At 42.3% G+C, this 18,608-nt stretch overlaps 1 protein-coding gene across 2 annotated transcripts in view; it reads left to right on the top strand.

The window, feature by feature from the left end:
* Nucleotides 1–340: 340 nt before the first annotated feature.
* Nucleotides 341–18,608, top strand: part of galnt9 (polypeptide N-acetylgalactosaminyltransferase 9) — an 80,009-nt gene continuing 61,741 nt past the window's right edge. Inside the window, exons 1-2 of one of the 2 annotated variants that reach the window (XM_058637076.1) lie at nt 341–1,453; nt 12,561–12,741. In XM_058637076.1, the coding sequence (XP_058493059.1) occupies nt 1,213–1,453; nt 12,561–12,741 (422 nt within the window). In that variant the 5' untranslated portion in view covers nt 341–1,212. Of the gene's footprint in view, nt 1,454–9,507; nt 9,594–12,560; nt 12,742–18,608 lie in introns of those variants that run through there. The other variant, XM_058637077.1, reaches the window with a different exon arrangement.

The raw sequence follows: 18,608 nt of genomic DNA, 5'->3' as shown, positions 1-18,608 counted from the left end.
GGTCAGTTACACAACATGCCATGTAATAGCCTACAGCATGCAACACCACAGATGATGTTAAGCACTAAAAGCTTTAGTGTTGCCCCTGGCAGTGGCATCAGAGGTGGGGTGGAAGCTGTTAACCCGCGGATCAGATGGCAAAGACACATCTCTGCGCACATTCTTCACACTCCACTAATTGATAATGGGCGAAGGCTGCTCCACCAAGTGGAAGTATTGGCGCCTTCACAGGCGTGCTGTTTATTTTACCCAGCGAGCCCAAACACAGCTCGTGAATATTCATGATAGTGTCTGTGAACGTCAGGACGCAGCGGCGGCTCTTCCTCCCTCTCACACAGGAGGAGGAGGAGGAGGAGGAGGAGAGAGAGAGAGCGCGTGCCAGAACCCGGTCACATCTTCTCTGTCGACACCGAGCATCGTTTGACAACATCTGAGGGAGAATCTGCTCCCAACAACTCGTCCCGCTCTGCACCACCGAGGAGGCGAGAAACAATGGACTGACAGACCTTGACAGAGCGAGAGAGACGGAGGGAGAGAGACACAGAGAGCGAACGAGAGAGAGGGAGAGAGAGAGGTAGAAAAAGAAAAACACCGCCTTGTTTTTGAAGCGTTTTAGTGAATGCATAAGCTCTTTAGACAGGATCGTATTTGTAGAACGGGACGGATGGAGTGACCACAGACGCCTGTGAGCAAAGCGATGCCCCAGCACAGTAGTGATAGCAGCAGCGGGAGGAGGAGGATGATGCTCCTCTACAGTCGGTTATTGCAGTGCATCCCCTGTGAGATGGACGAGGCTTATCGGGGTTAATAGGAAACTGGTGGCTCATCACGGTGCGGATTGGAGATGCTTTGCCATATGCTGTCGAAGAGGACGAAAGCTTCTCGTGCAGGCGCCGCTTCTCCACCGTAATATGTAGCTGGAATGAGCGCGGAGCGTGTGCAGCCGCCTCAGCCACAGACGAACATCGGTTGTACAGACTGGAGCCGAGCGCACTGGCCGTCAGCAACCTTTTCTCCACCTTGAACTTTGCTCATAAAGCGAGAAATCCCGGCGCGGCGCGAGAGCGCGGCCACCGGAGCTGTCCGCGGTGCTGAAGGTGATCGATCAAGGGGAATCAAGGCTCCTGCAACGCGCAGCAAGGTGACCAAGCAGGCCACCACGCATGGACAGCAGCTGGGCTTGACTGAGTCAGCCAGACAACATCGCCTTTCATGGCCGTGGCACGCAAAATCAAAACTTTGCTGACCGTCAACATCCTTGTGTTCGTGGGGATTATCCTGTTCTCGGTGTACTGCAGGATCCAGGACCGGTCTGAGGAGCTCATCCAGCTGGGGCGTATCTCTGACCAGAGGCTGCGAGCCAGGAATGGCAAAGTTTCCAACTTGGTGGACAGACAGTCTGTTCTGCAGCGACTGGAGAGGCTGGAGGACGTGGTCTACAACCAGTTAAATGGTGAGATACAGTCTGTGTAGATTCTTGTCACTGACACTTGAAAATGAAGCTGGACCAAATGGTCAAAAGTGTTATCATGTGAAAACATTTTCAAATCAGTCAATGTTGATAAATGTCAGCTGACTAACGACAAATGTTTGGTCTTGAGGGAAAGTTGAAGAAACTGCTAAACTGTGGTTGTAATAATGACGTTTGTGTCGACAGAAAACAACAGTCAAACAGAGTCAAACATTCAGAGTGATTGCATTTGTTACACCACAAAAGTGTATTTTTAGTGCTTAAACATTCTAACTTTGTTGTACCATGAAAAATATAGCTCAGCCTTAACCCCACTGCGTATACTCCGTGATGGCGTGATTACAAATGGTGTTTTAGAGAATGAGATTCAGTCACGTGAGTTTTCCTCTCGATGAGTAGTGCACATTTTCCCTGTCACCTTGTAGCCTCATTTGGTTTTTTTTTGTCTTTGGAAACACCAACTTCATTTTATGCATGAAGCAAAGTCAGACGTGCCGTTGAATACCTGCTGCCTCTTAAGCACCAACCTGCCTTTTAAGAAGCTAATGAAGCAGGGTGATGTATCGCTGTGCAATAGTTGCCACATGTGCCTCGATACCTTTTGTATGGACTGACTTTACAGGGCCGTTACTTTAACAGCCTCTCGGGCTGCAACACCGTTAACCCATAATTGACTTGGTGTAAACTTCACATAAAGTTATGCTTTAGGTATTGGTGTGTGTGTGTGTGGGCGCTCTGTCGAATCCCTGTCTCCATCTCTGCAGCAGCAGCTCCTGTCCTTTCGCCGACGGGACGACTGGCGAAACATCTCAGATTTAACAAGCTGTCTGAGTTTTGAAGGAGAGGCCTAATGTAACGGCTCCATCGCAGAATGACAGACTTGTATTTCATTACATGGCCATTAGTCTGTGAGGCAGATTTCTTCCTCGGCAGAGCAGCGATCTTTGAAATCAAGTTACATTCAGTATGACTCTGTGTTTTTTCATTTGCATAAATCCCCACAACTACAACTCCGGCCACAGATACAATAGAATATTTTATCAGCTGTAGAAGTAATTAAAAAAACAAACAAAAAAAACCCACTCCAGTGATGTAAACAAACCTTTTATGTCCCCAGAAATCATTAAAATTAGACTCCAACATTGTTATTGTCCCAGAAAGATATCAATCACCAATGGAAATAAGTATATTATTTAATATTACATTGTTTAAATCCTACAATCTGTGGGCTAGCAACAGTTCTACACTCTGTTCTGGAATAATCACATTAACAATTACTTGTTAAAAGTGCATTATTTACCTCCTTATAGCTCAAGTAATTGATTAATTTAGTTTCAACTCTGTATGAAGTCATTAAATAGCTCTTCGCCAAGATGTAGCACGTACAGTTTCTTTTAGATTTCTGCCTCTTACTGTGGGAGATGTAAAGGTTGAATAACATTGTCTTTCTCCTGTACGATCAAATTCTCAAAGAATTAATTTGAGTGTGAATATCTGAATCTAAGGTAATGGTTCCTGACAGAGAGAAAAATGGGCCGGCTCTCACTGACTCTCACCTGCGACGGGTCAATGCATTTATTTAAATGACAACATCACGAGGCTAAGTGGCATCACGGGTATCATTTTTTCCCCCACATCGCCGTTGATTGACTGCTTTGGTGACAAAAAGCGTTCTCCTCTCCTCGGTTCTCGTCAAGCTGAGTAATGAGAACTAACCAGCGCTGTTTCATTCACGCGTCACTGTAAAAACGTCACCTCTGAGCAAAGCGTTTGCTGACTGGTTTTTAATCTATCATGTGATGTCAGCTATTTACCCGCTTACTGTTCTCTCCTGGGAACTTTGTGACTTTGTCATTCCCGTAAATTGCAGGCGTCTGTAGCTCGGGATGAAGGCTGACTGTGAGCGATTGTGCTGTGCGGGAGGAGGTCATTGCTGCTGCTGCTGCTGCCGTTGTATTTCTTTGCTATAGAGGTCTTGACACTCCTTTGAGCGCAGCTTAAACAGATATGGAAAATAAATTCCAGACGTGAGGAGGATTATGCGCGACTGTATTGTTAGGAAGACCCCAATCCATTTGATATATATATATATCTAAAAAAGCAAAAATAGATCTATGACAACAAAAAACGAGTTTTTTCCCCTTGCATACTTTAGCCTGAGCACCAGCGGCTATTTGAGGGTCACTTTTAGCTATGCTCGGCATCTGGTATCCAGCCAGCGAGGCCTTTTTCCTCTCAAAAACGTACAATGCATCCTTTCAGCCTTTTAGCATTTATATAGAAACAATACAGTTGAGTCAGTCGGCCCCACGCAGTGTTACATGCTTTGGTACAGAAACACACTGTGTGTAAAAGTCGTGACAGACAAGGGAAAGGGTTATTCTCCTGCACATTTATGAGCTTCTACCAGCTGGACTTTTCAAGCTGGAACTGTATTTATGAAAAGAAAATGTTGCATTGAAGAAAAGCACATTTTTGTTTGGATAAACTCTCAATTATAGAAAATGATAATGGGCTAAAATTGGTATTGGCATCTCTCAATATCAATGAATGTTTAATTTTATCACCAAAAAGGGCTGAATGTTTTTTTTTTTTTGTGTGTGAACAAACTATCAAATATCCGATTTCCAGACTGTGCTGAGCCACTGAGGCCAAGTGGCCAGGACACAGTGTCCTGATTTGAGTCTCCACAAAGTTAATATAAAGTGGGAGCACTTTCCCGGTCTTCCAGTTACATCAGGGTACGAGAGAACAGAAGCTCACAGAAGAACATATTTTAAAGGGAAGATGTCAGACGGTGTTAGTGGCAGGTCATTTATAATCCAAAACAAAACGGGTGCCAAATTAAAGATATAATACGCAACATTTCCCCATTAAAATATCTAAAGTAGTGTTTTTATTTCATGTTCTCCATGACACGTGATCAAAAGTAGACCTATTTGTATTGTTTTGTTATTAAGACATGCCGTGTGCATACATTGGAAACATAAAAAGGGATTATTTGCAGTTACATAATGGCTCTTATCCCTGGGATTGAGTACCCAGACGTCCACATAGGCGAGGCCATACTTGCTGGCTGTCATCATCTCATGATGATTTGTCTTGAGCTTTTTAATGGGACATTTATTCACATCCTCACATCCCAGGTTACTGCCCCCTTTTCTAAGCCGTGCACAGACCACAAATTGTGTTCTATGGCCACTGGGAATCGCTCTGGTGAGGAGAGGACTCAGTGTGCCAATAACTATTACCATGTCCGGCAGTGATATGAAGTAATTGCCCATTTCTTCTGTTGTTTATTGCCTAGCAATGGTCTGCTATGGGACCTAAAGCAAGGTCCAATTAGATCGGAAGGACATAAACAGTTTGGGGAATTCGACTTTTACGGTCGACTGATGCACGGTCGCTGGACTCTCAGCGAGAGAACAACATTGAAGCTTTATTAGCATCTCGTTCAGTGCAGCAATGAGGAACGTGATGATGATGATCACATGAGGAGTTTGAAGCTTGTTTCCAAGATTATGTAGCAGTGTTCTGACCTCAGGTACTGCATTGGAACCAGAAAATACCCTGTCACCTTTGTTTAGGTTTGTTTACACCGCAAATCGGATTTTTAAGCATACCCAGATTATCTATCTTGATTTTTTTCGGCAGTTTGGACAGCTGAAATACCCATACCACATCAGGAGGTGGTTTCGAATGTGATCTTGACTGTATTTTTGCAGATCCACTTCAATCAAGTCACTCAGAACAACACTGACGTGCATCCGGAGACACGGATCTAGAAGTTAATTGGAGATGCGTTAGGCAATCTCTCACACATAACCCACATAGGCCCAGATTTAGTAGTTTACTCTTTAGTTACCTCTGCTTTGTCATTTCATTTTTAAATAGTCAACTGACCTCATTGTTTGGGCACATACTGGTGCTGAACCAACTGCAACAAACACTGCCCCTACAGGCGGTACTGTGTAAACACAGTTAAAGAAAACTCCTGATGTCCCTGGTTGTTGGCGGATGTCATTATTCCGTTCATTAAAAGGATTTGTGGGGCCTGATTTCTCACAGGTAGACGAGAGCTGTCTTTTTTATTTGTATACCCAGAAATGGCGACTGATGCTTTCATCTGAAAACAGATCCTGCTTCTTGCAAGCAAAAAGTGCGACTATTCAAGTTGCCGCTTGTCATTAGCCATGCACGTCACTCCTGCTCCTCCCCTGGTACATAGGTGCTGATGCGATGGCAGCCTCGCAGGCCCAGCTGCCGCACCAGATACGCTTCTTATCGCAAATGTCCAATTGTGGCAAAAGAAACCAATGCTGTTTATATGCTAAGCCTGCCGGGGCAAGAGCCTGATGAGAAACGAGAAATGTCACACTCTCTCTTTTGCACACATACTTGACGCTTTGACTGTATCTCAGTGATGGACGTCTCCGCGAGCCTCCGTACTGTGTCCCCCGCAGACGGCCCAATCACGGGAGATATTATTCTAATAATGAAATGCAGATTAGGCCGATGTGGTCGACGGAGCATTTTCAGAATTGGATCAAAATCAATGCAGCTCAGCCTTTCGGAATGATGATAATGAATTCAGCGGCTCACCTGACAATCAGCAGTCAGCCACAGATGAAGCCGGCCCTCTAATTCACATTGTTGGTCAAGAGTCATGCAGCGACTATATTATCATGACTTAATGATGACGCAGGGAGGAAAGGTCAGTTTTATCAAGCTGGACAATTTAAGATGCATTTTCATCTTCTCTCTGCCTCTGATTTATATTGATGTGTTAATTCTGACTGAATCAAGAGTTTTTGTTTTTTTTATATTTGCAAACCACTGAGAAATTAACAGATGGTTTTTGAAATGGTTACTTGTCTTTAGAAATGAAACAAAAGAGTGATTATTGTAGGTAAATTTAAGGATTTACATTTATGTGTAATAAAAATAGTGGTGGGGAAACAACAGTTGCAGTTAGGGGCCGTCTAAAAATGGCTGGTAAGCGGTAAAGGCAGCTTCAGGCAGCTTCAGGCACCGTTATCATCATTGTCACTTGTAAGTAGTTTCTTTAAAGCTAAGCCTCATGTTCAATAATTATGACAATGAATGAATGGATGATCAAGTGAAGAGCAGGAGTACAGTGAGGCAGAAAATAATCCTCAACACCTTTGTGAAAATAAGATCTAATGATGAAGTCTAATGAAAATAAAATTTCATTTTCATCAACTATTATAAGCACCCCTGAGCAAAAAGTACTCAAAATGTTCAAAATCGGTCTCAAAAAAAAGTCTCAATATGTGATCTATAAACACACGCCCCCAGGATGTCCATATACGGAGTTGGGTATTATTCCCATGGCAAATTACCACGGGTGCACCTGCGGCCCAGGAGTTAGTGCTTGTTTGTTGTCTTGACAACTATAAAATAATATAGATTTTTTTTATCCATGAATCTGCTTAACAGTGTGCGGTGTTTGTTTCATGACTCAACGATAATTTTAATAATGTAGATTGAAGATATAATGAGTATTGTGTGATAACTCTATTTGTTGACAATGACCTAAATGTTTGAAAAGGACAAATATTTAATTGTTTAGAGATCATTTCCAGGTTTCTTCTCCTCCTGACATGGCCGCTGCCGTTATGAGTGGCAGTGCTTGAATGAATGCAGCGCTCACTGTTTCACAGATTTGTTTTTGACCTTTGAAGGCTTTAAACCTCTCAAGCACGAGTTATTTTTCCTCCTCTTGAAGAGATTTCTCAATCCCCGATTCTCCCCTCACATCAATATTTAGAGCTCTGCTGTACCACTTTGGACACACATAAATCCACTCTGGCTCTTAAATCATTCATTAGTAAAGAGGGGGTCACCTTTGAATTTAGAACGCCGTGTTGTAAAGACTGGATTACACACATTGTGCAGGTTTACTGTATAATATACTGTATGGAACGCGTCATGTCCAGGGGATGTGGACAAATGAGTTGTGAGAAAGGAGCACGGAGAAAGACGTGGCCGACACGGACACAATGAGATTTGAATTGCTGCCTGACGTTGCAAGAATCCACTTCTGGCTGCGTCTGTGGATTAGAATGCAGCACGGCCCGAGTGGATGAAGCAGATGTTGTGCTGTAATTGCTTTGCAGTGCGATAAAGGTGTTTGGAGTGTGAACTTGCATCTCGAAACAGTACGCTGAAGAATAACACTGTCCCTAGATATGACTTTTTATAAAGTAGTAGATGATGAAATACTGCATTTTGTCTTTATATTGAGCGGCCTTTTGTTCATTGTCATCCTTTTTTAAACGGAATATAAAAGCTAACTCACTGAATGCTTTTATACAAAGTGCCTCACATTAGGTTCATGTCTACATACATTTTTAACTCACGCTGTCTGTATAGAAATAGAGCTTTTTTACCCATGTAGTATGAGTGCTATGTTTGTATCTACATAAGAACAGTGCATTTTTGATATTTCAGTGTGATGGAAGCATTTCTCATTTCTGCATGTGCACGCTCTTTAATGCTTTTTAACCCTTAGTGCTCACGTGGCACACATCTGTGCCACAGGTGCACCCATGGGAATAATACACAACTCCTTATATGGACATCCTGGGGGTGTGTGTTTATAGGTCAAATATTCAGGCTTTAAAAAATGCATTTTTTTCCATCTTCTTATGTTGTTGAGTCAAAGTGATGATTCATTTTATATATTATATATTATTATTTATTTGATCATGTTGGTTCATAAAAACAAACCAAGTTAACTTTAAATTGTGATGTAATTCCACATTTCACATATTCAATCCGATTTTTAACATTTTTAGTACTTTTTGCTCAGGTGAAATTATTATTATTTTTTATATCTGATTGTCTACAAGACACTCTATATTGCACATTCTTATACCCTCTGTTTATACTGTACACTTAAACATAGCAATGGAAAAAGGCAGCCGAAATGCTCTGTGTTCTAAGGGTTAACAAACAAATGGAGAAAACATAAAAGATGAAACCACGCCACAGAGACACAGTAATGAAACTCCTCAAATTGCCTTACAGATATAATCAAAATGTTTTATTTTTCAGCAGCATCATAATAGAACCTTGCAAAACAGCCCCCACGACCTGAGTTTGGAAAGAGCAGAAATGTGCTGCTGCACTGTTTTAATTTGCGAAATTAAATAATACGCACTCTTTATCATGAAACTCCTTGATTAGGATCTTTAAATTCATGTTGCGAAACAGCAGCGGCTCAGACCCTCAGGCCTTTTTCTCTGAGCATCCCACAATGGAATTTCAATCAGGTTGCAGGCAGAACTGAAGCAAAATAACACAGTGACCAGAACACAAAACCTGGCTGACTCATGCACAGACAGAGCGGCCCTCCAGATTTGAGTCGACGTGCCAGATGGAGAGTCCATGACGTGAACCCCACCCATATTTGTCAAAATGCCACAACAGTGGCTCCGCGTGGCGCTCGTCAAATCCCTCTCACGTGAGAGAGGCCAGTCTGGTATCGTTCAGCTCCAATTACAAATCTTCTGTGGCACTGAGAAGATTTGAGGCCATCCAAATATGGAGATTACGCCGCGGCTCCTGGAGGGGTTGAGGCTGAGAACGGAGCTGCTCATTGGTGGACGCGGTTTCCTCGCCGTCTCCGTGTCCATCTGCTGTTGTGGAAAAATGGCACAGTGGAAGTCGAACTCCGACATCACCCCATGGTCTCATGGTCATGTTCATCGTCAAACAACGGTGAAGGCTGGCAGAGACAAAACCTTTACAATGCTACGCTGTACAAATTCAAAATTTAGAGGACTGTGAAGAATACTCAGGTTTGAAAGTGTTATTTTTTCTCTATTTGCTGAAGAGTCTTTGAATGTAAAATATGAACAACAGCAACCTTCCCAATTCAAAACCTTGTAGAGTGTGGTTGTCAAAGACATGTCTGAGACATGGAAACACAGAGCTGCCATTAAACCTTGCTCACATACACTGTCACGGACCTCCTGGACTCTAGTTTCTGTGAAACCTTTTTGTTGACCATCTAGCTAAGGCTCTGTGAAAGGTTATGGTTGGACATCCTTTAGTCTCCTTTACCTCTTCAGTTTGGCTCTACACTGCATTGTCTGTAAGTTGTTTGTTGCAGTACTTTATTGACTATATATATATATATATATATGTATATATATATATATACATATACATATATATATAGATAGATATATTAAATATATTGAAATATGTATTATTTCCGCAGCATTTTAAAAATAGTAAGTATTTTGTTTGCTTGCTAGCATACTAGATATAGTAACCTAATTACGTTGTTAGCTTATCCAGCCATGTGTCAGAATGCTAGTCATGGTGTTAACTTACTTTTTTGGTGGTTATTACGCTAATTTCACTCAGGAAGGCGTCTTCATCACGTCTTTATCAATGCCTGTACATAGTTTCTCCTATTTTTGTCCTGTTTTTGGACATTGAGACAAAAACTCAAACAAATGTCATTTTAAATAAGTTTTATGCTGTTCAAATTTCAAATTTAACACGCAAAATCGGGTGTTCGTGTAAAACTGTGGTGTTTTTTCCTCAATAAAACTTTTTAGATTGTTAATATGCTATTTTAACTGACAGATATTGAAATTTCATCTGGAAAAATGGACAAAAGCACTTATTTTCTGGGTTAATTACTGATTTTGGTGATGGCTGTTGTCATCTATGGATATTTCCCATGTTTTTCACTTTAGCAGTATAGTTACCTTGTCCGTTCTTTATATCACCACTGCATTCAAAAGGAAACATTGTAATTATTAATTTAGTATAAACTGGAATGAGAGTAATGAAATCACACATTTGTGTTTAGCACCACTGTTCTAGCTCAAGCTCGTTCTCTGATTAAAAAATCTATTTACACATAAGACTGAAATTAGTGGCAATTGATGGTGTTAAATGTTTTATTTTAGTTAATATTAATAATCCCTGGAATGGACTCTCTTTTTTTGACAGTGCCCAGTTAATTTTCTTCTTGAAGGTTGTCTCTGACAAAGTCAGTGATGGACTGTTAATCACAACCATAAATCCATTTTTTTATCCGACCCATGTGTTTAATTTATGTTACATTAGACCACAGAGGACCGGTATGACCGGGCAGACCAAGGACCGGCTTTCATTCACCGCTAAGCACACAGTTTTTTCTTTGAGGGATAAAACAAACCCACAGACACTGTTTGAATGCAGTCGTCTCTCTGCTTCTATAATTAGACATACAGAGCCTTTAGGAGCTTAGAGTAACATCTGGTGGCTTCTTGTTGGACTAAATGTCTCTGTAAACATCAGTGACTTTAAAATCCGCTAAATAAAACCGACGTAGAACAACAGGCTTCTGAAGATCAAAACTGGTTAGATGTAGATCACATTTCAAGTGTTTATTCAGTTTCATGGCGATTCAAGGTTAGAAAATAACCGTGCGAGTGAGTGAAAGTATTTTGTGTGACAGAAATACGAGATTTCCAGATGATAAATAAATAAATAGTATGGACCAGAATGCATACATGTTAATGGAATCGCTGCAAGTGCTATTTAGAGTGAAAAATGTCACCTTACTAAAATCTGTTTTTATATGAAACTAGTTTTTATTGAGTTTTCGCTGGAACATAAAAGTACCGCACTTAAAAACTGCAGTATTTATCTTTTGCTTTTACTTGCTGCTGATATTATTCTGTCTCCTGGTCCTCCTGAAGATTAATGACCTATACTTCGTCCTTTTTTCTAAAAAAAAAATTGGCTCTGTTCAGCAATAGTATCAGACCTGGCCTTCATGGATTGTGCAGTGCACAAACTTGGTGTCTTCAGAGCCTTGCACCACTGGGTCACTAACACACCCACAACAAAGGAGAAACACATCAGGGAAGCAAATCTGAGTCTGAATCAGGGAAGAAAATGACAACGTTTTTGAAGAGAGAACCTTGTACACTTCAAAACCCTGCAGCATTTAACGAGAGAAACAGGACAATGTGGTTTATGCAGTGAAATGTAATGAGGGTAGAGTGTCCACAACCACTGCATGACCACATCTGGACAGGACTCAGCTGTCCACCTGCATCTGCAGGACATAGGACACTCTTGAGGATGAGAAAGTTCACATTCTGGCCGGGGGAAGATGGATTCGTTTGAAAGAAGAGTGCATGAAGCCGTCTATGTTAACCTGGAGAAACGCAATGTCTTCTCTGTCCCTTCCACGACCAGAGGTAGATGAATTAGAACAGTCTGATGGCCACAGGGAGTAAGGACCTTCCTCTGGCGTTCTGTGTTACACCGGGGGGGGAGAATGAGTCTGTTGCTGAAGGTGCTTCTGTGCACACATCATTCTCCTCTCAGACACTCAGAGTCTAGTTGGACCTCCAGGACGGAGCCAGCCTTCCTGAGGATCTTGCTGATCTTGTTGGTGCCCGCTGCCCTCAGCCTGCTGCCCCAGCACACAACACCAATACATGTGTATATAAATATATATATATATGTTTTACTTTTTATATTTTTGCACTTTGTATATACACTATAACATCATTATGTACAATATTATTTCTGTTTCCTTCCTTAACACCATTTTTGTTGCGTTACACCTCTCTTTAAATGTAGCCCTCCGTTGCTGTTTGAAGCCCAAAGCCAGCAAAAAAAAATACATTCTCAAAAAAACAGATTTAACCATAATTCTTCTCACCATGGATTTCCTTTCAGGCCTGATTACCCCTCTGACTGTTTCAGACCTGTGCTTGTGTATGTGACTCCCTGCTCTCTCTATTGTTGGCGCCTGTACCACTGCGTCTCCCAGCTCCTGTTCTGCTCTGCTTATCTGTGTGACGTCTGTGTCCGTGTGGGTGTTTTCACTGACAGACAGTGTAATGATGCCCCCTGGATGAGCCCTGCTGACTCTCTGAGCTGCCATACACCAGTCTCCTCACAATTCTACAGAATGTCAATCAGCCTTGCCTCTGCATGACTTCACTCTCCTCACCTGTCTCCGTCCATTTTCTGTGTGAGTGTGTTTGCCTCTATGTGAGGCCATGTACATCTGTTTGACCGTGTCTTTTTTTTGTGGCAGGTTTGGCGAAGCCCATGGGGCTGGTGGAGGGACCTGGAGGACTTGGCCAGGGGGGAGCTGCTGCCACTCTGGGAGAGGACAGCCGTGATGCCGAGGGGAAGTACGAGGAGTACGGCTACAACGCTCAGCTCAGTGACCGCATCTCCTTGGACAGGAGTATCCCCGACTACAGACCCAAAAAGTATGTCTGCATGTCTGCCTCAAGTTTATTCTCATTTTTTTCCCCCCCTGCGCTTCCAATTACACCCACTCTCTTCGATGTGTAACCGTACAATTTGGCAGTTTAGTCCCCGCAGCAGTTGATGCACTCAATTTCCATAAAGACACACAGTGTACAGCACGACATTTAGATGGGAAATTGGCATTTTCTTTTTGTTTTTTCACCCTCTTTATCTTCTTCTTCCAGTTTGTATTGATATTTTTGCGGGTCTTAGTTGCATTGCATGTTCATGTGTGCGTTATTCCCTCCAAACATCCATCTTCTACCGCTTTATCCTCCACACGAGGGTCGCGCTGGGTGCTATGCCAATCTCAGCTGACGTAGGGCGACAGATCACACCCTGGACAGGTTGCCAGTCCATCGCAGGGCCACATAGAGAGACAAACAACCATTCACTCTCACACCTACGGAGTAAGCCCCATATTGCATGATTTTGGACTGAGGGAGGAAGCCAGAGAACCCGGAGAAACCCACGCACACACGGGGAGAACATGCAAACACCAAGTAGAAAGAGTGCTAACCACTACACCGACCACGTGGCCCTTCCTCCAAACAGATTAGCACTTTTCTTGGGTTTTAATTGCCTTTAGGACAAATGTGTTGTAAATGGCTGTGATTCAGAAACAGCTGTTAGTGTGTTGTGCAGATGTCAGCGACAGGCTGGGTGGATGCGTCTCCGGATGCCAAAGCAGCGCTGTGACCAAACACGCTTTTATTTTAATTATTATTATATGTTTTTAATTTTTATGCATGTGCACTGTGGATTCTCACATAGACGGAAAGCTATGGTTCCTATATTGTAAATGTAATGGCTGCCAGTTGGGCACGTTCCTGTACACCTTGTGCTTTAAGACATTAATATTGTAATGGTCGCCCTCAGTTTCCCAGTGACACATGGCGTGGTAGTAAAGCTGCTCGAGAGAGCCGTCAGCCGTGAATGGCTTTACGCGGTGTGGGACACATTTGAAACGAGCCCATTCCACAGCGTGTTTAATGTGAATAACGTCAGAGTTTCCAGCCATTGGCTGGTGACTGAGGATAAACTGTTTGTGACCCGTCTGTGTTAAGTAGAGCGGCATTTGTTTGCCACCATTTCCATTCAAATGTGAAATATGCAAAGTTGTCATTTTATTTTTCTCCCTATTTTTCACACTCTGCTCCACTTATAAGTAGTCATGGGTGTTCCATTGGATATATATATATATATATATATATATATATATATATATATATATATATATATATGCTGGATCTGTTATGTTTTCAGTCAGGCTTCCAAAACGGTAGTTGCCCCGCAGGTGACGGTCCCTATAGTCCCTCTTTTTACAGTCACGTCCTCACTTCCTGCTTGATGCTTTACATTCTCTTCATCCGTAACTCCACGTAATCTCCCGTCAGCAGCCACGGGAGGTTTCTGAGGGCTTTACCAGGGACAACAAGTCATTTCATCCAATCTGCTTTGTTCTTGGGCTTTTTTTTTTGTCAGAATCATAAAAAATAGAAGGAAGTGTGGAGGAGGAGGAGGAGGAGGAGGAGGAGGGCAAGTAAAAAAAAGGAGCTTGCTAATTAATAAAGTCTGTGTAGAGAGTTTTTGGCTTTGAAGGGTTTTAGGAAATTCCTTTTTCTAATCAACATAATCAACACAAATGTGACCCTAGACAAAAGGAAAGTGACTGCAGGGTTTTTGTTGAAGTGATTATTGTTTGTGGTTTTTATTGGCACTTAGCGACATGGGCTGTTTGTCTTGTGCAGACGGGAAGGATTACTCCTTTGTCTTGATCTGTGTCTCTGGGTCTGGCTGTAAATCTATCACCTCACTTTTCCCAGAAACTGAATATTTCTTTTGTAACCACATAAAGTAGTACAAAGACGTCTTGTCAAACAAGGTAAGGCACGACTTTATGATGGATATCCAGTGTTTGCGCTGTCTGATTAAAAACTCAGAACACTTTGTCGTGATGCTCAGTGGAAATCAATACAACACAGCGCAAAATATTTTCCTTTGTATTTTTTTTTCTGTTTACGCCTCTGAAGCAGCGTTTTTTTTTTAAAAAAGACGGGAGAAACATCAAAGTACTGCTCTTCGCAAAGGACAGCATTGTCCACCGAGAGAAAATAGATATGTTTACAGGAGGCACAGCACAATCTCTTGGGAGCGTATATGTTATATCAGCAGGAATTTAATCAATTGTTTGGTTGCTATGGTGACACATCAAGAAGGTTTTTTGGCAGTTCCTCGTTAAACTGAACCAAAGAGAAATGATGGCAACAATCCCCCCCCCTCACATCACCTAAAGATATGTTATTAATATACTTTTTTAAGACACAAATTTACAATTATTTCCTGAGGTCTTTGCAATGTCCGAGAACATAAATGGAGTGAAGCATCTGTTCATGACTCATATCTGTGAGATAAACTCTAGTATAAGTATAGAAGTAAATAGGGATTGTAACATTTAAATAACGTAACTTACACGTTACAAAAAGGGAACATTAGCATATTCAAAATGATTCATGGACTACACGTGTGTGTGTTTGATATTAATTTATAAGATAATGAGAATGAGAAACACTATTTATGCGCGTGTACAGTTTAAGTTTGTGTAGAGGAGAAGAGAACAAGACAATCTTAATTTAAATTTAAAAAAAATACATACATCATTTGTCACATCATCACTGTGTTGATAGCTAATGGGAAAGCTTACTCACTCCATTGCCCACATGCTTTTTTTAAAAGTGTTTTAGTCTTTGACACACTTTCTTTTTTTCCTTTTTTAATGGAACCTGCGCACAAATGGAGTGGAACAGGTGGTTAATTGGCACTTTCAGGGGAACCGTCTGCGCACATGATGAAATCTCATAAACGTGCTCCTGCTCACAGCCTGAAATGAGGCGTTTGCATGAATTCAATATGATTTGTATTGCGCCGATTCACAACATACATTATCTTATAAGGCACTTTCCAGTCAAGACTTTACAGTTATGAGAACAGTCGGACACAACCAGACTCACAGAGTTTATGAACGTCTGCCTCCACCGGTTGGGGTGGAAGAGACGAGAGAGAGGAAGGGAAAGGGAAAAAGGGGTGGGCCAAAAGAAGAATGGAAAGGAGAGAAGAAGATAGAGGAGAGAATGACACCATGAGCATTAACAGAGAATAAAGAGGAAAGAAGGGGACGGAGGGAGAGAAAATGAAAGTTTCAAGCCTCACAGAGAAGTGCAAATAGTTTAAGATAAGCGACTCCTTATAATCTAATTTTATTTGTACAGCAAAAGGAAAGGAGAGATCATACGTACTGTATTATAGAAGGACGGAGGGGTTATTCATCAGGGGTTATTCGGGGGGAGAAAAAGAACAATGTTAGTGTCGTGTCATCATGTGATATGCTTAAAAAGACAGAGAGAGAGAGCAAGAGAGACGGAATGATTGGATCACCCTCCCTGAGACGAAAGCTTTGAGTCTGACTTTAAATACAGAGTGGGAGTCTGGATCCACTGGAGAGGAGCCTGGTAAGCGAGGGCTCTGCTGGGAGCACGATGTGGCCTGATCATCAAGATCGAGTGTTTTGCACTTGAGGAGGAGGATTTTAAATTAAATTAAACTCTGAACTGTACAGGAAGCCAGTGGAGAGAAGCTAATACCAGAGTGATATGGTCTTTGGTTCTCGTTCCTGCCAGAACTGGACTGAAAGGAAGAGTTGTAGTAGTCAAATCAATTTTTTTTTTTTTGCATCCTTTAGGGACAGAATGCTTTCTAATTTTTCACGTTTTTGCATGTTTTAGAAGACGACTTTTCTGGATATTTGTTTTCTATCCAAGTCAAATGACATGAAATGATCAAAAATAAACAAAAGACATGAAAAGGCCGTCCAAAAGTAGCAATAATATGGTCACATCATTGTTCTCTGAGATGTTTAAAGCCAAATACAATAACCCCAGGAGTTCCCCGGAGTTTTCCAATAACATCACATAACATTTCTTCAATTTCAACGGCCTAAATACAAGAACCAGACACCTTTTTTTTCCACCGGGTTCTTAATTGACCGGGACTCACTGAGCAGAGAAAAATTTGACTACATTTTTGCCACGAGTGAGTGAGTGATCTGCACATTCTACAGAAACCCTCACCTGCAGCAAACCAATTCTTAATGATCACCGCTGAAATTGTCCCCTGCACAAAAACCTATAATCCTCACTCACCGCCAGTCTGCGTTTTCTTTTCCCTGCTCTTTCACCTCCGAAAGTAGATTTCCTAACGGAGACACCGAGGGTCGTAGAACCTCATCGCGCTAGAGGGACAGAAACCATAGATACGGCGGAAAAGCTGGTGAGAATACAGATGCTCACAAGGTAAAAGGGAAATATTTTAAAACACAATTCAAGGCATCAAACCGACCTTTCACCCTCCAGCTCCCGCTCCTGTAAGAGGATTCTTATTCACTTACTCCTAATCTGACCTCCATCTCCAATGTTACCTTTGCGAAAGGTTTGATTTATATTTTGTCAAAAATTGTTGTTAAACCCGAAGACTACTGAATGCACTGTTTCCCCGAGAACCCTCGGTTGTGTGTTTGTCTGTGTGTGTGTGTGTGTGTGTGTGAGAGAGGGTGATTACCGGAAGAACCCGGCTTACCTCATCTCCTGAGAGTCTGATCCTGTAGAATGGGATCATAAAGTCTGAGGAGCTCTGGTTGCTCTTTCCCGTGCCGCAGAGTTTATCTGCTGAAGGGTCGGAGAAACGACGGGGCAAACAATTATCTCTGTGACAGGGCCGTGTGCTTGTGGACTGGAAATTTGCTTTGCTGTTGCCTGGCCCTCTGTGGATTACGGCAGGTTAATGTGAAATTTCACAGAAAATAAGAGTGGCAAGTGGAGGTGTGTGTGTGTGGGGGGGGAGTCAGCAGGAGCAGCTATAGGGCAGGAGGAGGAGAAAGAGGGAGGAGTGGTCGAAATACATCTTAATCCAGCACTCTGTTTCTGTCAATGCTTGTTCCAGGTCAAATTATGAGCACTGGCCAGTGAGCTGAGTCCCATTACAAACAGATGAGTCGATCGCTCATCCTGTTACGCTTTCACAAGGCCGCTCCCCGCTACCACAGACAGGTGCAAATTTAAGGGTGAGCGATGCCCTAAATTGGATCCGGTAACTAGAGCGATGGAACTACAATTTCACTTTACGATCCTGACACTGAAATACCGCCCTCCCGCCACATCTCAACGAGAAGTCATGAGGCCACCGTGTCCCCCCCCCCCCTGACATTTTCAAGATATTACTCGGGTTAGTATTCATTAGCCTCTCCGAGTGAAATCTATGCTGCCTTGTTTTGCGCGCAGCAGTGCCAAAATAAATAAATAAATAAATAAATAAAAATCTTCCCCTTAAACTCACTGCCAGATTCGTCATTGTATTTATAGACCTGGCAGCGCTGATTGAGAGAGGCAATAGAGAAAGCTGTGAGAGGGAACAAAGGAGTTGCTGAGGGAGAGCATAAATGCACCAGGAAGGCCTGGAATGATACAGGAGGGGTTATCAATCAACACACTTGTGCATTTACTCTTAAGAAAAGGGTACAAGATGTATGCAGCGCTCTCTCTCTCTCTCACTCTCGCTCTCATTGGTTTAGTTTTCCTTTCGTTACCTCGGCTGTCAAATGCATGTGGGCTGTGGTAATGGAAGAGACTGATTACAGTGCATGGAATTACGCACTCCCAGTCCAGAATAGCAATGCTGCACGGAGAGAGAGAGAGAGAGAGAGAGAGCAACGTCAGGCAGCAGACTGTCATTTTCATGCAGGAATAGTTGCCATTAAATAACTCTAGTGCTGACG

Source organism: Solea solea, chromosome 8 (assembly GCF_958295425.1).
Source record: "Solea solea chromosome 8, fSolSol10.1, whole genome shotgun sequence".
NCBI classification, from domain to species: Eukaryota; Metazoa; Chordata; class Actinopteri; order Pleuronectiformes; family Soleidae; genus Solea; species Solea solea.
The sequence above is the reverse complement of the archived record's forward strand: the minus strand, read 5'-3'. Positions and strand labels throughout refer to the sequence as shown.